The sequence below is a fragment of the Gossypium raimondii genome, chromosome 12, assembly GCF_025698545.1.
Source record: "Gossypium raimondii isolate GPD5lz chromosome 12, ASM2569854v1, whole genome shotgun sequence".
Lineage (NCBI taxonomy): Eukaryota > Viridiplantae > Streptophyta > Magnoliopsida > Malvales > Malvaceae > Gossypium > Gossypium raimondii.
In genome coordinates this window covers 51,767,200-51,790,902 of record NC_068576.1, presented here as the reverse complement: position 1 = coordinate 51,790,902, position 23,703 = coordinate 51,767,200, and the positions used below count along the sequence as shown (strand labels likewise).

Genomic DNA, 23,703 nt, shown 5'->3' with positions numbered 1-23,703 from the left:
TAAGATTAGTTACCAAAGTTAGCCTAAGTTGCCATGTCTTCATCATCGGGCCATCCAGGCTTCAATTTGACAGGCTTCTCCAATAATTCCTTGAATCGGCCCAGTTCTCGTGGGCTAAATGTTCCCCATCTTATCAATGGACCTCTATGGGGCGCATCTTGTGCCATGGTCACGGGCTTTGCACTTTGGCTCGTGACATTCTCCCCCACCCATTCTCGCAATGCCCTCGTTGCGACTTCTGGATGACACTGGCTTGATTCACCTTTTCTCGTTGCCTCAGCTTCTTCCCGACTTGCCTTGCGATCGGGTTGTCTCTTCCTTCGAAACTTATGCCTCGGCTTCCGTCGCCTCTTATCTTGAACCGTTGCACTCGTTGGTACATTCTGTTGGCAAGAAGTCTCTGCTTTAACTTGCCCCAATTTTGACTTGCTTCCACTGGAATCCCCGGGATTCTCACATCTTGGCTTCGTAGCACCCATAGTCCCTTTGCTTCATTGCTTATGAACTTTGAAAGGGCCCCTACGACCTTGCCAAGCCAACAAGTCAGAATTCAAAACACTATCAGAATGTTTGCAATGTCCTTACTCGCCGCATTTACTCGTCTCGACTGTTTTTGCATCGCTCCTTTCCCCTCGAAGCTCGATGCACAACCCACCTTTCCCAAAGGTGTCAGCTCCACAGTTGGTCCCGCAGGCTTCATATCGGTCTCTTGCGCCACTAACACTTCTGAAGGGGCTTTCGTAGCTTTCCGTTTCGACGATTTAATGTTTCTACCATACGAAACATCTTCGACTAGTTGGATTGACGATAACACCTTAGTCCCAACTTTCACATCCCGATGCACCGGCACAACACTTTTTGTTGACGGATCGGTGACAATATGGATTTGATCGGCCCATGGTTGCAGAGTTGCCTGAATCCTGACAAGGAAGTTTAAGCTAAGCACAAAATCGTAATCATCTAATCGGATTACCTCGAATTCTTCCTTACTCTTCCATTCACCGATTTGTAGTTCCACATCATGAACTACTCCTACAGTTGGGGCTTTCTCAGAAGTTGCTACCTTGATCTTCTTATTCGATTTTCTAATCGATATACCAAGCTTCTTCGCAGCCTTTTCTGACATGAACAAGTCCGATGCTCACGTATCAATAATAGCACTCCGCTTCTGACCCGCAATGTTGATGTCCACAAACATCAACACATTTGCACCATTCCTCTTCCCAAGAATGAGCACCATCGAATTGACTTTCGATGTCTTTCCCTCGGTAGGCTTCGCCTCTTCCTTCGGCTCATCTTTCTTTACCGAAACCATCACTTTATTTGGACATTTCCGCGCCATGTGTGGTCCTTGACAAAGGAAGCATTTTATCTTCTTCCTCTTGTCCCTTGGGTTGTCGAATCCCCGATTCGTATTTCGTGGTTTCCCATTGCCACTTGTGCTATCAGTACTGTTGCCATTATCGCTATGTCCCTCCTCATCTTCTTTATGGTTTCTCTCACCATTGCCCTTTCCTTTGGGCTTAGATGCCTCAAGCTCGTCTCTCGCCGGACCAAGCTCAACAAAGGACTCTACTTCTGCCATGGCTACAGTAAGTTTAGTGATTCTTTGCCTTCGCAACTCATGCTTTGCCCACGGCTTTAACCCATCCTCGAACCAATAGAAAGCTTCTTTCTCGCTCAAGTCGAAGATTTGAAGCATCAACTCGCTAAATGCCCTCATATACTCGCGAATAGTTCCGTGTTGCGTGAGACGACGCAACTTTGCCCGAGCCTCCTTCTCGGCATACTGAGGGTAAAATTGCTTCTTCAACTCTCTTTGGAACTCCTCCCAAGTCCCAATTGCGTTCCCACCACGTTTCTCATCTGTGGACCTACGACGCCACCACAAGAGAGCTACATCAGTAAAATAGATTGAAGCAGTATTTACCTTAATGGAATCATCCTCGATGCCCATCGCTCGGAAATATTGCTCCATTTCCCACAAGAAGTTGTCCACATCCCTTGCAGTGCACCCTTAAACTTCTCCGGTTTGGGAACATCCATTGCTTGTTGCTTCGGTCTTGAAGACAACATCCCATTACTCAAAGCGGCTTTGTAGATCGCGAGCTCTCCTCTGAGCTCCTCTATTTCTTTCTTCATGGCTAACGCCATATCCTCGAGATACTCATCCCTCTCTACCAGCTTTCCCACAGTGGACTCGAGTAAATCATTCATCTTTTCCTTATTGGCATCGAGAGAATCCAACACAAAATCTCTGAGTTGCTCCTCCATTGAGTCAAACCCATCCGTGCGTCCCTCGACCAATTCAAGCGTCTCTTTCACGTTCTCGACGGATTCCTCGAGATTCACCACTCAATTTTCCAAAGCTGTCAGCATTTCCCCCGAGCGACTGGATTTTCTGGCCCTCCCACGAGTCTCCATTGGCTCACTCTGACCAATGACTTCTTTCAACATCCCAACGGTGCCTTCGAACCAACTCAAAAATCACTTGGTTCAAAACTTGGCTTGGATACCACTTGTCACGGGGCTAGACCTTTCGTCTCGCAAACCGTGCGGCCTTAGGCGATCCGTTTTCTCCAAACTCGCCTAAGTCAGCCTTTACGCCCAAAAGTGAGGATTCCTTAGAACTCCTCCAAGGCACCAATTTGTATAGCGGAAGCGATTGTGCCAAAAGAAGCTACAAAAGAACAACAAAAAACCAAAAAAAGAATGCACACAAAGTGTTTGAGTAAATGCTCAAGAATTCTATTACTCTTAAGAATTCAAGTTACAATGGATAATTACAAATGAGGGGGAGGCTCTCTATTTATAGTTGAGCTCCCCCTAAACCGACGGTCAAGATACATTTACATCGACGGACGAGATTCATTATATCCTTTGATTTTAGGGATTTACAAGATTTACCATATCAAATCTAATCTAATCTTTACAAGATACGATTCTCTCTATCTTCTAAGATTAGTTACCAAAGTTAGCCTAAGTTACCATGTCTTCATCATCGGGCCAACCAGGCTTCAATTTGACAGGCTTCTCCAATAATTCCTTGAATCGGGCCAGTTCTCGTGGGCTAAATGTTCCCCATCTTATCAATGGACCTCTATGGGGCGCATCTTGTGCCATGGTCATGGGCTTTGCACTTTGGCCCGTGACACTTGTACATACAAATTTTGGTTATGTAAGATATGTATGATGTAAGTATATCACTTTTATGTATCTTATTTATAATTATTTTTAAAATTATAATATATTTTAACAAGTTATGTAAGTAATTTAATATATACTTAAATTTTAGTAAGTAATGTATTTAAGTAACATATTTAAGTAATAAATTTAAACAAATTTTAGTAAGTAATATTAAGTAATAAATTTAACCAAATTTTAGTAAGTAATGTATTTAAGTAATTTATTTAAGTAATATATTCAAGTAATATATTAAAGTAAATTTTAGTAAAAATATGTTTTAGTAAGTAATGTAAGTCATGTAAAATATACTTAAAATATATATTTAAGTAATGTAAGATATAAATTTTAAAAATTATATATTATCAATATATATATTAGTAATAAGTTAAATTAAATTGTAAAATATATTGAAAATATAATAAATATTGAAAATATATATTAACTTTAAAATATATATTAATAAGTTATTTATATTAAACATGCAATCAAGTAATAATTCATTGACAAGTCATTATATAATCAATTTATTAAACATTCAATCAATTAACTTACAAAATTGATAATTCATTGACATTCAATCAATTAATCGATCAATTTATTGAATAATCATAGATTATTAAACATTAACATTCAATCGCATAAATGAGAACTAACGTCGATAATTTATTAATTGACATAAAATTGAAAATTGAAAATCGATAATTTGTTCACTTTAAACCGAATCCACTAGTCGCCCATAATTTATTCAATTACTCAAATATATAAAGTGATTTAAGAATTTTAATCATTTGCGTAATTGTTTTTGCTTGGGTAAAAATACATACAAGAATTACAATCATAATTTATACCTTGCGTTATGGAAAAATTTTGCAAAGTAACATGCAAATTGAGCTAGCAACATATAAATCAAAAATGATAATTAAAACCGATACCCACAACTTAAAAAAATCTTAATTAAAATTCCTTTTAAAACTCAAAATAATAATTAAAGTATAAAGCTAAAATATAATGAATCCAAAATTTAAACATTTGGAGGTGTATTTTTAAGAAAACAAAGGTGAGAAACATAGGAATAAATACCTCAATTTCCTCGACTTCGAAGCAAATTACTGCAAAATAAAAATAAAAAGGAAAACATAAGTAAAATAGTACCAAATAAATAGGAAAAAAATAACAGGAAGGCTATGACTCCATTACTGCTTGTGATAACAGTAAATTAGTACCAAATACTTCAACCCTTGTGATAATTGCTTCTCCATTACTGCTAGTCTTTCTTTTCTTTTTCCTATGGATATCAAAATCTAACCCTTATTTTTGACTCCTTATTTTTAAATGCAAAATAACAGTAAGGATATGACTCCTTATTTGTGATAATTATGATTTTTGGTTTTGCAACAGAAATGCCGACCAGAAAACATGATGTTAGGCACCTATGTGTCACTACAAGTGCAGCAGCAAAAAAGAAAGCAATGAACATTGAACAATAAATTCTACTATAAAATCTTGACCAAAACATGATGTTAGGCACCTATAGCAATTGAATTCGAATTTCAGTTTGGTTATAACAAGTTCCAATAAAATTAAACCAAATCAGAAATGATAAAAGGAAGCCTATATATATTCATTATAATCAAACACAAGAATGAGTTTGGTATGTCAAGTTTTATTTATAATTTTGATTAAAAACTTAAGATAATGTTTGGTATGTCAAGTTTTATTTATTTTTCTTGTAAACTAATTTTCTTTCGGGAGTTACTTTCCTTGACAGTTGATTTCTCATGAACATATGAAAAAAAAACAAAATAAAAATTATTGCATTTTTCTCCAACTTGATTTTTTCTATTACTTCAACAGATTTTTCCCAATGAAAAGTTTTTAAAACAAATAAATTAGAGATAACAAATGCCAATAACTTTTCCACGCCATATATATATAGCAGACTAAAGGCAAACAACAGTCTACCAGTTCCAAATCCAAAGGAGCAAAGCAGTGTTTCACATAAAAGAAACACATGGTATGGTACCCACTATCAAACTAATCAAAAGCATCGACTAATTTACTTGAAAAGGACCAAATTTTCAGCATGAACGAGTCGAATAAAAGTAACCCATATCAGAACTAAGGACCCAAAGCTTGAAATAAAATGATGAAATTAATACTGAGAGCTTTATACCTTGGAAAGGGTATTTGGCCAAAACTGAAGATGGAATCCCAAATTAGTAATTGTAGCGTCTTCTCCTCGGTTTCAGCCTTGGAGCTTCGGGGAAAGTTGGAAGCTTGAAAGCGTGGGTAGCTGAAAGAAAGGAGTCAAAACAACAGTAATGGAGAAGCAACAGAGATACATTAACGCATGAAGAAAAAGAACGAAGTACTCGAACTTACCGATGGTTGCGGCACCGGAGACGGACGGAGAATGTGATGCAGAACAGGAGACGGCAGAGTAGCAGGTGGTCGGGTTTGGGGAGCTGTTAGGGATTAGGGGAAATTTTAGGGATTTGGGGGAGAATGAGTTGAGGGATAAGTAATGGAAAATCGGGTATAAAAAATTAACCATTTGCGGCGTTTATAAATAAGCGCCACTAACTATAAGTCAAAACGAAGCCGTTTCATCAACAAATAGCTCACACCTGTGGCGTTTTTGAATAAACGCCACTAATAATACAGCAAAACGGCCTCATATCAATAAATGTTAAAACATTTTTGCGGCGTTTGAACCAAACCGCCACTAACTATAAATCAAAACGCAGTCGCTTCATCAACACTTACCTCAAACCCGTGGCATTTTTGAAAAAACGCCACTAATAACATTTACAAAACGGCAGCGTTTCTGTAAATGTTAGAATAATTTTGCAGCGTTTTGAGTAAAGCGCCACTAACTATGAGCTCAAACGAAGTCGTTTCCCCAACAGTTAACTCAAGCTTGTGGCGTTTTCATAATAACGTCACTAATATCATAGACAAAACGACAACATTTCAATAAACATAATTACAATTTTGCGGCTTTTGATGTAAAGCTTCACTAATAGCAACGTAAAACGGAGCAGTTTTATTAACTCCTAATACAACCTTGCGGCGTTTTTTTTAAGCGCCACTAATAGAGAAGAACAAAACGGCTCCGTTCCACTTCCCAGTTATAGGATGTTGCGGCGTTTATGGATAAAGGTCGCTAATGCTGCTGCAAGTCCCACAGGAAACGACGCTGTTTTACTTAACGTTAAAATACTTTTTCCGGCGTTTTTATATAAACGTCGCTAAAGCCTTTCATAACAAAAAATATTTAAAATTTCAACAAAATTTAAAAAATATTTATAATTTATTTTAAATTATATCTACGCTAATAATAGAATACAAATATACTACCACGTGAGTTGTCAAATTAGTGTCATCCAAGATTGAAGTTAAATTGATCCAAAATTAAAACCAAAGTTATAAAATGGAAAATTAATAATAAAAAGGAGAGAATAATACATTTTTAAAAAATAAATTGCGTTTTAAAAATAAATCCATCAATCTATTTTTATGTTGAATAAATATAAATGTTTATGTATGCAATATATAAATAAAAATGATGTTAATTATATCAATAATTGTCTTATTATTTTACAAGATTTCGATCAAATTAAAGTTAATGTACGTATACAATTTAACATTAAATCATTCTTAATGTACCCTTTTGGGATTTAACCCATTTTCATATATATATATATATATATATATATATATATTAAAATGATAATTTATATTTATCTTATTTAGATTTATATTCTAAAAAATCCAAAATTAAACCCTAAACCCGTGACCCGTAACCCTAAACTTGTTTTGGTGTAGTTAACCCAGAAACTACAAACAACAACAATCAAACCCCAAAATCTAACCCCCACTATACCATAAACCTGCTTAAATCATAAATTCTAAACCTTAAACCCCAAAACCAAACCCTAAACCCCAAATCCCAAACCCTAAAAGTCAAAACAAAAAATCTCAAACTGTAATATTCCTAAACCATATTTTTGGGAAATTGTGTGGCCAATGTTACTGTATACAAAACATATATTTTATATTCATATATTAAATTGCATGAATCTTTAGTAAAATCTAAATGTTCTTCAATTTTTAAACAGTATCCTTAAACCCAAAACCCAAACTCTAACATATAAACTATTAACCCAAAATAATAAACATTAAACTGTAATCCCTAAAATTCTAAACCATAGACATTAAATCATATATTCTATAACGTAAACCCTAAAATAAAATAAAAATTTTGCAGCACCACTAAAGTTCCCAACAGGCCTAACCCGATCCTGAATCTCTAAACCCTAAATCACTAACTCTTAACTTCTAACCCTTAACCCCAAACTACTAACCCCTAACTACTACCCCCTAAACCTTATTTAATATACAAATTAAAAATGTTAATTAATCAAAACCCTAAATCCTAACCTGAATCCCTAACCCCTAGCCCTTAAACCTTATTTCATAAAAATTAAAATACACTAATTAATCTAAACCCTAAATCCTAACCTGACACTGAATTCATAAACCTTAAATCCCTAACTCTTAATTTCTACCCCCTAAATTACAACCCTTAAACAAGAATCCCTAATCCATAATCCCTAATTCCATAATCTATGAACGTTAAAATTGTAACTCTTAAACCGGCCTTAAATCCTAAATTAACCATATACCCTAAACCATATATATTAAACCCTAAACTATAATGATAATTAATTAAATATTTTATGTTTAATACTATCATATCTTTTACAATTATATATGAAATTATTTAATATATAAATTAAAAATCAATCAGTCATGTACATAAAAATTTTTAAAATTATTTTAAATAATACTATTTTAATTTTTCCATTTTTAACAAATATTCAATTAAAAATAAATTGAATTTTAATTAATATAAATAAAATAATTAAATAGTAAATAACAGATAAAAGGCTTTTGCGACGCTTTTTAAAAACGCCGCTAAAGCCCTAAAAGTTTAGAAAACGACGCCGTTGGGCTTAGGTTTTTTTGCGGCGCTTCAACAAAAACGCCGCTAAAGCCCTAAGCATTAGCGGCGCATTCTTAAAACGCCGCTAAAGCCCACGAATTGTCAGAAAATGGTGTAGTTGGGCTTAGTTTTTGTTGCGGCGCTTACTCAAAAACGCCGCTAAAGCCCTGAGCATTAGCAGCGCTTACTTAAAAACGCCACTAAATCCACGAAAGCTCAAAAAACGGCATCATTGGGCTTTGGTTTTTTTGTGGCGCTTTCTCAAAAACGCTGCTAAAGCCCTGAGCATTAGCGGTGCTTACTTAAAAACGCCACAAAATCCCCGAAAGCTCAAAAAACGGCGTCGTTGGCTAATGCCGCCGCTAAAGCCCTGAGCATTAGCTGCGTTTACTTAAAAACGTCACTAAATCCCCGAAAGCTCAAAAAACGGTGTCGTTGGGCTTTGGTTTTTTTGTGGCGCTTTCTCGAAAACTCCGCGAAAGCCCTGAGCAGGCGCTTTCTTAAAAACGCCGCTAAATCCCCGAAAGCTCGAAAAACAGCGTCGTTGGGCTTAGGTATTTTGCGGTGCTTTATGGAATCGCCGCTAATGCTTATTTTCAGCGGCGTTTTCCATGATGCGCCGCTAATAATCGATCTTTAGCGGCGTTTGTTATCCAACCGCCGCTAAAAACGCCGCTAAAAGCCTGTTTTGATGTAGTGATTATTGACTCGCTATCCAGTTATTTGATTAAGATTAACTCGATTCTCTTTACTTCAGTGGTGATAGCATGCATAGTTCGCTTAAATAGGTTCGCGTCGTCATGCAAGCGAACCTACACTTAAGAAACACGTGTTAATTTTAGAATAGCATATATATTGGCATACATAGAGTCTACCTAAGAAGTCACATCCAGAGACTATACCATATAAATAGAAAAATTAGCCTCCTTAAAAGATGAACTCACAAAAACACTCAATAATAATAATAATAATAATAATAGAAATCTATATTTATTTTCAAACTTCATTCTTAAGCAAATATTAATTTTTTGGTTAACCACTTGCAATATTCACGTATATGCATGTTGTAATGCAACTTCCTTCCTACCCTTTTTAGTGAATTTTTTTTTTGCATGAAAAACTGGCTGATATATTAAAATCACACGGCTCAAGGCAAAGACGAAAAGACATAGTCAAAACAGAAAATGAAAAGACAGAGAAATTAAAAGGCCCTAACTAAAAAGCCAACACACACCTTAAAAACAATCAAAACCAAAACAGTATAAAAAAAACCACCCTAAACCAAAACCTGCAACTAATTTCAAAACTCAATATCAGCCAACGGACGTATCGCTTTTCTTTCTAAAAAAGATCTTAAGATTAGGAAGAGAAGAGAACGAAGCTTTGAATCCATAACTGGAGGAGCGGTGAGTCTTCACCATTTTCAAAGCTGAGTCAAGAAAAACCCTGGTATTTCTGATTCCAAGCCAATAGATCCATCATCGCCATCGTCTTCACAGAATCAGGAACTCCATCTGGCCAGACACCACAAGCCTGTTGCCTCCGGCCTTCCAGCGCCAGCGTGTGAGCCGTCCTATTAACATTTCGAGGCACAAAAGTGTAAGTTACAAAATCAAAGAATTTTTCCAGCAAACTAATTTGATGCGTTATTGGCCTAAGAACTAATTTATCTTTTTCCTTTTTCTTAATGCTCTTGATGACTGTTAAAGAGTCCCCTTCAACGATCAGGCACCGATAACCCATCTCAATTGCAAACAGAAGAGCCCTTTCACATGCCCTAGCTTTAGCCATGCAAGCATCAATCACCTTCGTAAAAAGATAAGTTTTCGCTCCTATTAATTCTCCTGCCGAGTCTTTTGCTAAAACTGCTGTTGTAGCGATTCGAAATTCATTTTGAAAAGACGCATCAAAATTTAGTTTGATGACTTTACATTCAGGGTTTGCCAAAACTCTTTTACCATAGATCTAGGAGAAGGGCGAAGACTCTTTTGATTTAGGTTAAGATCTTGAACATAACCATGAATAAATCCCAACAGTTCCTGAAAAGAAAGTTTGACCCTTTCATGAATAAGTTTATTTCTTCTAAACCATAGGCTCCATAAAGAGATTGCCATAACTTGTCTTTGTTGATCATCTGCAGTGGAAAAACTATGATGAAAATGATGCTTACAACACGACAGTTCATCAAATGACGGAATCTTGATCTGAAGCGAAGCCCACACAGACTGAAGAATGCCACAAGACCATATCAAATGACTAGAATCCTCCGGATCTACTTTGCACAAAGGATAGGCAACTTCTACATTTAACAATCGCCTCGCCAAATTACAAGAATGAGGCAATAGATTATTAAAAAGCCGCCATATGTGTATTTTAATCTTTGCTGGGTTGTGCATATTCCATTTAGTGGAAAATTTAGTTGTTTACTTTTATGTCTATTTTTAATTAATTTAGAAAATAATTTGTTGTGGTAAATATGTTTATTTTTAATTATTTATTTCATTTTGGTTAATTGTGATGAACATGGTTGGTTTTATAGAGTAATATGTAAATAGAGAAACAGTAGAATTTTCCCTAAGGATTTTTCTTAAAAATTTTCCCCTTTTTTTTTATCAATTTATAGAAAGGCTTTTATTGAGATTTCAAGGCCCGTGCTTTTTTCTTTTTTTTTTTCTTAACAAAGAACCAAGTTGTGTAGTGTAGGCCAATTTTAGAGCTATGAATCTCGGCCTTGCAAATTTGTTCCTTTCGGCCCGACCCAAGAAGATACACTGAAATTATTGTCTTTTCGTACATAAAATTACTTCTAGGGTTTTTATTTCTGTCTCAATCTTCATCTGCTCGCCCCAGTCATGGGAAAGAAGAAATCTAAAGAACCAGTAACGGTGGCCGGACCAGATACCGTTTCATCTCAATCTGATATCTTCAAAACCATCTTCGGTGACATTACTGAGCCAAATGCCGCTGCTTCTTCTCTTTTTTCCGATGACAATCCATTCAAAAGAAAACCCGAAGAAACCGTCAAAAACCCTGAAAAAGTTTATTCATTGGATTCAGATATGGTGGAATTGAAGCATAGGAAGCGGAAGGAGAAAGAGAAAGCAGAAAATCTTACCTTGGGTTCTAGCGAAGAAGCTACAGAGACTCAGAAGTCAAAGAAAGGGAGGAACTCGGAAAACCTAAATTTGGGTTCTTTAGATAGCAATGTTGAAAGTTCAGGTCTTGATGCAAAAGGCAAGAAAAGGAAGAGGGATGAAGTGGAGAAAGAGTACGAGGAAAGAAAATATGGGACGGTGGCGGTGGCGTCCGATGCAGAGGAGGAGGTTGTCGTGGGGCAGAAGAGGAAGAAGCCAGAGGACGTTGGGGTAGTTGCTTTGGTTCCAAAAGAGGGGTTTGATGATGACAGTAAACTTATGAGGACTGTTTTTGTAGGAAATTTGCCTATTAAAGCGAAGAAGAAAGTCTTGTTGAAGGAGTTCAGTAAGTTTGGAGAGATTGAGTCTGTTAGAATTCGATCTGTTCCTCTAAATGATGTGAGTTTTCTGTAATTATTTCTGCTCTTTTGGGTCTTTTTTTTTGTTGTCAATTATGTTTCTAATTGTTTTCTTTCCTGTTTAGACTAAGAAGCCGAGAAAAGGAGCTATAATGTTAAAGCAAATTAATGAGAATGCTGATAGGTATGTTAAAGAAAATTAAGGAGCTATAATGTTTTCTGCATTGTTTTCCCATGAAATATGAATTCTGGACATAATTCCTGTTAAAAATTATATTTATATTGAACACGTGTGATTGTTTCACTCTATCATATCTGTAGTTTTTTATTTTGATGTAAGCAATTTTCTGTCAAAATGCTTTCCCTCCCCCTCTCCTTTTGTAAAGTCAACTCCCATATATCGTTGACTACTAATGTTGGTTTTTTGCAGCGTTCATGCGTACATTGTTTTCAAAACTGAGCAATCTGCTGAGGCATCTTTGGCCAATAACATGGCTGTGGTATGTTTCTGTTGTTAGTGCTGGGTGAGCAATTGTAATGCATAGGGTGAGGATACTGTATATTGATTATATTGTTGTGTTCGTGGATATAGATTGCAGGGAATCACATTCGTGTTGATAGGGCGTGCCCGCCGAGGAAAAAGTTGAAAGCAGAGAATGCTCCTCTCTATGATAGCAGGAGGACTGTTTTTGTTGGTAATCTCCCATTTGACGTGAAGGTGATCACTCTGCCTGATATTTGGATCTTGGTTCCTATGTGAGATCAATATTTCCTGCCAAGGGTGCTATGATCTGAAAATAAGGTTAAAACTTATTGCAGGATGAAGAAATTTATCAGCTTTTTTGTGGTATCAATAATCTGGGGTCTAGCATTGAAGCTGTTCGGGTTATTAGAGATCCTCAATTTGGTGTTGGCAAGGGTATTGCTTATGTCTTGTTCAAAACAAGGGTATGTCTACTCTTTTCTTAAATTTCTTTCAAGCCTTCATTTATCAATTCAAATGTGAAACATTTTATTTCTTGTTTCAAAAATGGTGTACTTCCTTAAGTCTTGAAACCTAGTGGCAGTAGTGTTGTTAGGTTAATTAATTAATTAACACTATTTGGGACCAGCTCGTTTACACTCCTGCTTGTTGCTATCTATTGCATCTTAGAGATGAACCAGGGAATCACACTTTGTATTGCTGTATAACTTCAGTGCAATCCAATCTAGTTTCAGTAGTATAACAGTTCGATTAGCTGTGTTCATAGAGTTTAGTCTGGTCTAAAATTTCCCCTGAGGGAAGAGGAGAAGAGGTTCTCTAGATTGGGCAACTTGTAGGTGTTGTGTTAGCAAGACAGGGCACAGGTAACTTATACTTGTCTTACAAGTCACTGTTGTGCATTGTTTATGCAGGAAGCGGCAAATGTGGTTGTTAAAAAGCGAACACTGAAGCTTAGGGATAGAGAGCTAAGGCTTTCTCATGCCAAATTTGATGCTACCTCATCTAAGAGAAAGAACCAATCATCTTCAGGGACAGATAGTACCCCGGCCAAGAAGTTTGCCATTGATTCAAGGACTCCCTCAACTACCGGCAACAAATCAAATACAAAAGCTTCTTTGTCGTACCAGGGCTTGCGTGCTAGTAAATCAGGTTTTGAGAAGAAAGTTAGTTCAAGGGGGACTATTAGCCCTGTAAAAATGAAATTTAAAGCTCAAAGAATGGATAAGCCAAAAGAACGCTTGACCAAAAGACCAGCTGTTGCTGCTAGAAAGGCCAAGGCAAAAGTACACAAGGATGGTAGTGTGCCCAAACAAACAGGTGTAAAACGCAAGCTGGACAGCTTCAGTCCAGCGAGTGGCTCCCATAAGACGAAGAAGGGCAAAATGTTTAGGTAGGAACAGAAGAAAGACCTTGTATCATGCTTTGATTAAAAGCTCCAACCCGATAGAAGTATTGTACAATTTTAACTGTTGTTTTATTTGTCCAATGTCAAGTTTGTCATGTGATTTTCTTATTTGAATTTTCAGCTACAATTTTTAGTATCAAAATATAAGGCATAACTGGGTTTTCAATAATAGATAATTTTATTACCATGAACGGTTTAGTTGAGGTTGAAATTTGACCCAGTTGGAAAATAAACACTGCACTGTCATTTTATTTTTCTATACCTTTCAATTTTTCATCCTATTAATTTTCTTTTCACTTTACCCTCAGATTAAAGCCAAAGGCTTTACCTCTGATTTAAACTAAAAAACATATGAAACGATAAAAGAAAGAAATTTCTCTTCGCATCCCTCCGTTTTATCTAAGAACAGAGTATGGTAAAAAACGCCTTGTACAGCATTCTTCAGTATGACCGAAAAAAGAAGGGGCAGGGATGAAATATGAAACAAAGCACCTTGCATAATTTGTCTTGGTAATTTGTTTTATCGACAATGTAGTTATTGTGTCATCGACATTGTGACATTATTGTTCTAGCTGCTATGCTGTTGCTGCTGAAGGTTGATTAACTTAAAATACGGCCCCTCTTTGTTTTCTATGAGACTAGAATGACTCCCTTTATCTATTATTCTTCCTCCTTGTATAACCGAGATTTGATCTGCATTTTTAATAGTTGACAGCCTATGTGCCACCATAACTGTTGTTCGGTTCCTCATTAACCTGTCGAGAGCTTGTTGCACCACACGCTCTGACTCCACGTCTAGAGCACTGGTGGCTTCATCAAGCAGCAAGATTTCTGGGTTCTTCAGAACAGCTCGAGCAATGGCTATTCTCTGTTTCTGACCACCCGAGAGTTGCACTCCTCGTTCCCCAACTTTTGTTGAGTAACCCTCAGGGAGGGAACTTATGAAACCATGGGCATTGGCAAGCTTTGCTGCTTCTATTATTTCTGATTCTGAAGCTCCTTCTTTGCCATAAAGGATGTTTTCATAAATGGATGTGGCAAAAAGAGCTGGTTCTTGTTGCACTAGACCAATGTGTTTCCGAAGGGATTTCAGCTTCAGTTTCCTGATATCTCTGCCTGTAAGGATTTGACAAATAAGACTTGGTTGAAATAAGGCGTTTTACTAGGAGGATTTCAAGATTTTCACGAGAAAAACTTACCATCAATCATCACTTTCCCAGCTGTTGGATCATAAAATCGAAGTATAAGAACAAGAACCGAACTTTTACCGGATCCGCTTTGCCCCACCAGTGCCATACTCTTGCCTGAACGCACTTTTAGATCAAAGTCCTTGAAAATGACTACGTCTGGCCTTGATGGATAACTAAAGTGGACACCCCTGAGCTCAATTGTACCTTCCACATTTGTTACTTCTTCTCCAACATCCCCAACAACTTGAGTCTTTCGGTCCATAATCTCGAACACAGATGCCACCATTTGGTTCCCTTTTAAAAGGTCTGGAATCAATGCCAGAGTTTCTCCCATGGCTAATGCCGTTATAATCAAAACCATAAATGATTTCATGACGGATTTAAAGCTGGCTAGCTCCTTCCCCATTAAAACAGAACCATACCTACACAAATTAACAGCTCATGATTGAGCTCTGCAATTCATTTGATAATAACAATTTACTAAGTATTGCAATGCACAAAGACTGTGTTGTGATTTGTGAATGCTCATTAGTTAACTCTCATACCATAAGGCAAGGCCATAAGATGAGAAGATGAAGAACTGGGAAGTGCCGTAGAATATCCCTGCAATTTGACCACGGTTGAACGAACGCTTTGAAGGCTCTACCAGCTCACGGGAATAAAGATCAAAGATCTTCTCCTCAGCACAAAATGCAGCAACAGTTCTAATATTGCTGACAGCCTCACCAGCGAGCATGTTTGCTTTTAGATATGCTTTGCTCAAGTCACCTCCAAAGCCTTGCATGAATAGTTTCTGAATAATAGGGAAGAATGTCACTATAATTTAAGTTTTGAGCTTATATAAATTAATGCCAGGAAGGGTGCAAACCTCGCTAATGTGACCACTTATGATCAATGGGAAAGTGGCCAAGATAACAAGTGTGATTCTCCAGCTTAAGATGAATGCAATAATGAAGGCAGCAACGACCAAGCCTAGATTCTGGATGAGAATTGATGTCCGATCGACAACTACACCTTTTAGAAATGTTGCATCACTCTCTAGATGCGATGCTAGCATGGAACTTGCGTTGTTTGGGTCATCAAACCATCCAATTTCGTTCCTCAAAATGGCTGCAAAATTAAGTCACAAGCACATGAATTTTACAGGTGGTTAGGAAAAGACAAATGATTACGAGTACAGCATCAAATATTACCAGAAAACATCACTTCACGCACACGGAGAGTGAGTCGCTCTCCCATAATACCGAAACATAGGTGCTCAATTGCATGAACAATGACAGTTATAACTGCAGCACAGCAAAATAGGGTGGCAATCTTCTTCACTTCATTGCATGTTGTTTCCCAGTCCATGTAATAGGCTACAAGAGCTTGAGAAACCCCTAGAGCAAAGAGAGGCATCTGAGCTCCAGCAATTAATGCAGCAATGGTTCCAAAGACCCCATAATACCAGTCAGGTCCTATCATAGAATATAGTCTTCTTGGTGAAACAGGCTTCCCTGTACCTATTCCTTCGGCACCTAAACGGCTAAATACGGAATCCTTGTCGGAACGAAAACTTGCACCAAAACTTGTCCTTGTTCGGGATAATTCTCGTGAATAACTCAAGCTATAAAATGGGGAAAACAAACAATTCTGATTAATGAATTCTTACTAGACTAGCATACAGAAAACTTGATGCAAATCAACTGCATTATTTTACACACCTGCGTGGTGTACTCATTGCAGGACTCTGCGAGGGGTATCGTTGAAGTGATGCTGTCTCTTGAAGCTGAACGAGTGAAGAGTAGGCACTGTTAGGATTTGAAATGAGCTCATCATGGCTGCCAGTTTCTACTATCTTCCCACTTTGAACAACAGCTATCACGTCTGCATTCCTAATAGTAGAAAGTCGATGAGCCACGACGACTGTGGTTCGTCCCACCATCACACGGTCAAGTGCCTCCTGCACACTCTTCTCAGATTCCGCATCAAGTGCACTGGTTGCTTCATCAAGTAAAAGGATAGATGGATTCTTCACTATTGCTCGAGATATCGCAATTCTTTGCTTCTGTCCACCTGATAGTTGTATTCCTCTTTCACCAACCTGCAAAACCAAACCAAACACTTACAGTTCCGAAGTGATCATCCATGTTAATTCTAAACAAACTCATGTTAAGGTGACTAGAATAATAATGGTAAATGGATACCTGAGTCTCAAATCTATCAGGGAGATTATTAATAAACGTAATGGCCCCTGAAAGTTTCGCAGCACGTGTTATCTCTCCGAGAGTAGCATCATATTTCCCGTAAAGGATATTCTCCCTAATCGTTGTTGCGAAAAGTGCTGGCTCCTGATTAACCAAACCAATTTGTTGTCTAAGCCATTTGAGATCAAGGTCCCTAACATTATTCCCATCCAACAAAACTTCCCCTGCAAGGGGCTCATAAAATCTTTCAATCAATGATATGACCGTGCTCTTCCCAGAGCCACTTCCTCCCACAAGAGCTACAATCTTGCCAGCAGGTATGTTGAGGCTGAACCTATTGAAGATTACTACATCTGGGCGAGACGGGTAATTGAATGACACGTCCTTGAATTCAATGTGACCCTCCACTTTGCCTAGTTTGTGGCCTGTTTTGGAGCTGGTTTTGCTAACTGTATTCCTCTCTATCATCTCAAATATCGGATACGCAGCCACCCTTGCTCGAATAAACGCTGAGATGTCGGGTGCTGCCAGTCCTAGTGACCTGCACCACAACAAAACCATGTAAATATCTATATATATGAACGGTTGAATAGATGATGAATAAGAATCCTAAGCTTACAGGCCGGAGATGACAACATTAAGCATGGTAGTGAAAGAATCCCCACCATCGGCAATGTTTTTGTGAACAACTATACTGGTGAACCAAACGAGCAACGCCCAGGAAACGAAAAGCACGCAATGCATAGAGCCCAGTCCGAGGCCCTTGGCTAAGCCAGCTCTTCTGCCATACTTGTATGTGTTCATCAATGCTTCTTTATATGATTTCACTGCCCTTTCTTCCCCTGCAAATGCTTGGACTGTTCTAACATTCCCGATCACCTGAAAGACAAGTCACAAAATCTGTCAGATAATCTCTTTACGTAAAATGTGTTATTATGCATGCATGGGAGATCGAAATGAACTGACCTCTTCCGCAATTTCACCGGCCTTGACATAGGAGTTTCGAACTCTAGCAATAAGCCCCGTGGCTACGTAAGCATAAAGCCCACCGGCAATGGCAATCAAGGGGACAATTGATAGTGTTACCAAACTGATTTGCCATACTCTCGCAAATCCAATGCAGAAACCTACTATAAACCTGCTTATGTAATGCATGAAATTCCCCACCTGCCATCATTCACCTCATTTCTCATTAATTTTACGCATCACCAATTTTTCAACGTTCCTTTTTCTTTTTTGTATTTAAAAATGTCAAAAATTAATCTAAGTACTAAAATTAAAAGAGTTTACTTTATCAAAATCAGCAATATACTTTACAAATTAACTGAAACCAAATCAAATCGAGCTTATGTAATGCAACGGGAGATGACATGACAGTTTTTTCCGCTCCGACCCGATTTACCCGCAACATAATCCAACTCCAAGCCGACCCAAAGCTCTGATATTTTACCATTTTTATATTTTAAATTTTTATCAAAATAGAATAATTGTTTTAATTCCTTACTTTTTTTAATAAACTATAACATATTTTAAACTAATGTATATAAAAAGATATTTTAATAATTATTATAAGAACTAATTTTCTAAACTCGACTAAACGAAGAATTAAACTTTTAAAATGACCTTATAAAATAGGATCAAATCGAAACATTCAGTCTAATAAATTGGAAGTTAAAAATCAAACCAAATACCAACACTAATCAAACTGGATTGAACAAAATTTCCACAGTAATTCATCAAATTTCAAAAATTTTAAGAAGTGATCTTTTATATATTCTTAAAAATTATTTCATTAATTTATATAGTTATAAAAAAATATAATTATAATGGAATTAAAACCAACCAAAGAGTATTCAATTTTGGTAGGGGAAAGGAAAAGGAATTCATTTATCAAATTAGCAACCAAACATAATTTCCATTTTGTGGTTAAAGATAGAACACATCTTTTTCTCGTTTCAAATAAATCTAATAATTTTACACGGATATCCATCACACCTTAACATCCCAATCATGTTCATCTACCCGAATTGGTTCATACAACTTTGATTGTCACAAAAAAAAAAAGAAAAAACTTTGACCCATATATAAGAAGGATATTTCAGTTTTGACATCAAAAAATAGAAAGAGCAGCTGACAATATCTGGGGATGCTTAAAACCCAGAAAACTACACCGAACAAGCCAACCGACTAATAAATGCTATTGAATCTTGTCATTTATTTATAAAGGGTAAAATTTACAACCACTTCTTTCATTTATTTGCCACTATTAAGTTTAAAGTTGCAGAGGCAGATACATAAAAGCGGCGTCAGATTATAGTAATTCTCTTGGGATTGTCGGCTCATCCACACCGTTACTTCTTTTTTCAATTTGTTCATGCTTTGTCATTTTTTTTACTTTGTTTTATTTGATTATTTACAGTTTTATCGTTTTGCTGTCTTAATTGTCTTTTTAAGTCAATAAAATCCCAAGACCAGCCCAAAAATGCTACTTTTGTTTTCATATTATACTCCTATGAGACTGAGAAACAAAATTAAGCCAAAAAAAAAAGCGGATGAAAAAATGAAATACCTTCTCAGAAAGAGCATCTTGAACAAGAATAATGTCACTTGTAATGGCGGAAATGACTTGTCCTGTTGAAGCTTCAGTATCAAATAAGCTTATGTCTTGATTTAGCATAGACTTGAGATATGCCATCCTCATTTTTGCTGCCTGTCGCTCTCCAGTATGCATCCAACAAGCCACCTCTATATATACATGTATATCATAAAAAAAAAAACAAAGTAAAACTTTTGATAAATTAAGGAAGCTTTTTGCGTGAGGGGGAGAGATTGCCACTAACCTATCCATGAGGAAAATAAAATAGCCACGCTGAGATATACAAAATCCAATGAGTACTGCAAAAAAACAAAACCTTTAGTTAGTTGTTTCAAAAATCCTTTTCGTTGGTAGTTTTTGTGATAGTATACCTTTGCAACTTTGTGAGAAGCTTCTTTAGGGAAGAGATAAGCCATTCCAGCAACGTTTATCAATTTCCCGAAGAAGATGAAGAAAACAGGAACCGATGCACCATGCACGCATGCACCAATGGAACCCAAACCCATTAGCACATAGTCGTAAATGTCTGCAAATGAAAACAACTTCAATAATGGAACTTTAGGATCCTTCTTCTTCTTTCCTTCTTTCTTCTTTGTGTCATCCTCGTCAATATCTTGGTTAAATGAACCATCAGGTGTCATTTTGGCCTCAAATACGGCCGGGAAAAAAAGCCAGACCAAAAAACAATCACATACAAGTCGAAGAAGATGAATGGAATACAGTGAAAGAGAAGGTTTAAGAACTGAAGAGAAAGAAAAGATAGGAAATGTGAAGTAGATGAGACCTTTTATTGCAAACTTAACCTATGGCCGTAAAATCTATTTAAGTGAACTTTTTTCAACAGTTGGAAGTAATGACGAAAGAAAAAAATCTTATAAAAGCACAGCTGAGCTTGAAAAAATTAATAGTAGTTAATTCTCTCGAGAATTGAGATATTCGAATGGGTATTTTTAGTATTTGAGTTTTTCTTATCATATGGTATATTATTTTTATTGAAACAACAATGACGTATAACCCAATATTTGCTGGTTTTTGTCATAAATATATATGTAGTTATGTACCCTAAAATATTCTTTAATCAACTTTTTTTCTTTCAACTATTAAAATAGTCACTTTTGTTTATTTTAAATTATATTTTAGTTACTTATATTTAAAATGTTATGTTTTAGCCATTTACATTAACGTGTTTATAACATTTTAATCATTGAGCCGTTAATTATCATTAAGCGTATAACGGTAAACTGTCATGGTAGGTTAAAGCATCATTTCAAATAAAAATTTAGGTTAAATTATACAATTTGTCTCTATATTTTTTCGTTTGAGCAATTTAAATTTTTATATTCTTTTTAACTTTCTTTTTCCTTTATCTTTCATTCTCTTCTGGTTCTCCTTTTGTTTTCCTCCTTTCTCCATCTCTTTTAATATAGTTTTTCTATATTTTCATTTATTAAAACTAGTCCCTATGCTTTTATATTTTGAACAATTTAATTTTTATTTCTTTATTTTTGTTTTCTTCTCCCCTTTAGTTTTAACAAATGAAAACATAGAAAATTATATTAAAAGAGAAGGAGAATGGAGGAAACAGAGGAAGAAGCGAAGAGAATGAAAAATAAAGAAAGGAAAGTTAAAAGAACATAAAAGAAAAAAATTAAATTGCTCAAAATGAAAAAAATATAGAGACCAATTGTATAATTTAACTTAAAATTTTGTTTGAAATTATGATTTAACTTGCTACATCAACTTACATACATCGTTAACAATAATTAACGGCTCAATGACTAAAATGTTAAAACACGTTAACATAAGTGACTAAAACGTAACATTTCAAACATAAGTAACTAAAATATAACTTGAGGTAAACAAAAGTGACTATTGAACAAAATTAGTAACAAATAATTATATTTATTGAATATAAAAATAAATTAATGTGTTTATTTCTTTAAATATGTATGATTGAATCAAAATTAAAGCTTCATGTATAACTTTGAATAACAATCAAAGTTTCATATGTATAATTGCACCAAATCAAATTACATGTATAATTTTGAGATTTATCCTTATTAATTTTCAACTTTATTATATGAATTTAGCTTCTATATAAATTTTTAAAATGTTTTTTTTTACATATATGGTGTGTACTCTAAACTCTAAAGACAAATAAATATATATGAGAGGAATCTATTAACACCAATGTAAAATTAACATGGTTTTACATAATTTATATTTTTTATGATTAATATTTTAACAATTCGACCAATGAATTTATCAATATAATTGTACTTGTTATACATGTAAAATTTTGAATCGATCCGATATCTCTATCACATCAATATAAAATATGGTCTATATTAATATATAGTTAACATTTGAATTTTATTTATTTTACATAAAACTATTACTTTAATTTTAAGATGCAATATGATTTACATTAATGAGGATTGAATTGTTAAAATACTAATAATAAAAAATATTATAATAGAATATAAACTCATATCAATTTTACAATATAGATATATCCCTTCATTTTCTATATATATGGAAGGAAAGAAATTATGCCGCCTCGTGAAGATAATAAATTGCATGCCAAGACATATTAATTATTAGGAAGAAACAGGGGGTGAAAACGGTTGAGAAGCTGAGAGATCACGGTTGTTTCATGCAATCTTAAATGATAAAACCAAGGGCTGACTGCAACAAATCAGTTCAATCCATTTCTTTTTACTCTTCCACTATATTTTAATGTTTACATTCCAGGTTGATAATTGTTTTCATAATTATGTCATTTTTAAACTTTAAATTTACGAGATTTTTTTTAAATACAATGTATTTTATCTAATATTTTTTAATATATATTTTCAATTTCATTGGATATATAGTATAAAGATATATACACATTTCTATATTCTTATTAAATGTTTATTATAAAAAATTTATTTTAAGTGAAATAGATTTTATTGAAAATGAAAATAAAGGGGGCGGCCGATAAAAAGCTGGTATACAAACATTTTTTTCTAGGAGTGAATTGAATGGTTTTAGTCAGGCAAGGGGGATGTGTATTGAGGGAAATTACAGCTGGTATAGGATTAAAATTGGAAGAAATAAAAGTATTGTTTGCTCAAAAGGATGGATGTGATCAATGATTGGTGAATTAATTCCAAGGAGATGGTCAAATTTCGGATTGGAATGGAATGCAACAAATGCCGTCGTAAAGGTTGAATTTCGAACCCATTTTATGGACAAGGGGAGTTGATATGGATCATGCTCTCAATTAATGTCGCCGATGTCATTCATCTAACCATATACCATACATTAGGTCAAGGTTTTTTTTTTTTAATTCTTTTGATGTATATATTTTCAATGTCATTGAGACTATTTTTATAGGGAAGGCAGGAGGGACATAATGATTTTGGGAAAACATTGTAGGAACGCGACACTGGGAGTTTTATTTCATAAATTGGTCCAGGCAATTGAATGGGATGTTGAGGTGAAGACGTGGTACTATCATTCATTCATTCATTTGAGTCACTTCATACGAGCTGGTTAGGATGTCCAATGACTATTCAATTTCCCAAATGATAATAAAAGCATTGCCTGTCCCAACTCTTGCGATGTTGTCTTTAATGTCCTTTTCTGAAGCGGGACAATTCTCACTTTATATATATATTCTTTCCCCTTTTCTCATCTAACTTTTCCAGAGGTAGTAAAGAATTAATGTTAGACTAAGTTAGCTTGTATAAAACTGTAATTTCACATATCTCTATCCCTTTTTAATAGAAGAATAATAAATTAGATTTTTTTTTCTTTTGATTTTCAGCTTTTTTCTCTTGAAAAAAATTCAAACTCTTGAAAATGGATAAGGATGACGTGGAATCACAGTTTCATATAATCACTTCTCTAGCCTAACTATTTTACTCATTTTCTAAAGTCCCCCAAGTATTCGACATAACTGAAAGGCTTAATCATCAACCCATAATATTAAAATGATCATTTTCTTTTTTTGTTATTTGCGATATTAAACTTAATGATTAAACCTTTTTTAAAAATTGATAAAAGAAATTAACATTTGATTTACTAAAAATACTGCCATATCCTTGAAATAATTTAATAAGAAAGCTTGTTAATGCTGCAATATTTAGTAGTGGAGATTGCAAATGG

General features: G+C 35.3%; 2 protein-coding genes across 2 annotated transcripts; one reads left to right on the top strand and one right to left on the bottom strand.

The window, feature by feature from the left end:
• Positions 1–10,962: 10,962 nt before the first annotated feature.
• LOC105764995 (uncharacterized) lies at positions 10,963–13,763 on the top strand. Its single transcript, XM_012583855.2, has 6 exons — positions 10,963–11,727; positions 11,813–11,871; positions 12,118–12,187; positions 12,280–12,405; positions 12,507–12,635; positions 13,083–13,763. Exons 1-6 carry the CDS (start codon positions 11,047–11,049, stop codon positions 13,563–13,565), a joined length of 1,548 nt encoding a protein of 515 aa, XP_012439309.1. The 5' UTR covers positions 10,963–11,046; the 3' UTR covers positions 13,566–13,763.
• Positions 13,764–13,941: 178 nt separating this feature from the next.
• LOC105764993 (ABC transporter B family member 2) lies at positions 13,942–20,360 on the bottom strand. Its single transcript, XM_012583852.2, has 12 exons — positions 19,920–20,360; positions 19,793–19,847; positions 19,522–19,697; positions 17,919–18,119; positions 17,572–17,831; positions 16,953–17,493; positions 16,470–16,849; positions 15,960–16,372; positions 15,635–15,876; positions 15,312–15,559; positions 14,776–15,188; positions 13,942–14,692 (listed from the first exon to the last, which is right to left on the bottom strand). Exons 1-12 carry the CDS (start codon positions 20,187–20,189, stop codon positions 14,145–14,147), a joined length of 3,747 nt encoding a protein of 1,248 aa, XP_012439306.1. The 5' UTR covers positions 20,190–20,360; the 3' UTR covers positions 13,942–14,144.
• Positions 20,361–23,703: the final 3,343 nt, after the last annotated feature.

Coding starts and splice junctions, on each gene's coding strand:
- LOC105764995 (XM_012583855.2), top strand. CDS start 11,047: ATGGGAAAGAAGAAATCTAAAGAACCAGTAACGGTGGCCGGACCAGAT. Junction 12,188..12,279: donor TGGCCAATAACATGGCTGTG/GTATGTTTCTGT, acceptor TCGTGGATATAG/ATTGCAGGGAATCACATTCG. Junction 12,406..12,506: donor ATCTCCCATTTGACGTGAAG/GTGATCACTCTG, acceptor AACTTATTGCAG/GATGAAGAAATTTATCAGCT.
- LOC105764993 (XM_012583852.2), bottom strand. CDS start 20,189: ATGACACCTGATGGTTCATTTAACCAAGATATTGACGAGGATGACACA. Junction 17,832..17,918: donor CCGGTGAAATTGCGGAAGAG/GTCAGTTCATTT, acceptor CTTGTCTTTCAG/GTGATCGGGAATGTTAGAAC. Junction 14,693..14,775: donor TGGGAAAGTGATGATTGATG/GTAAGTTTTTCT, acceptor AAATCCTTACAG/GCAGAGATATCAGGAAACTG.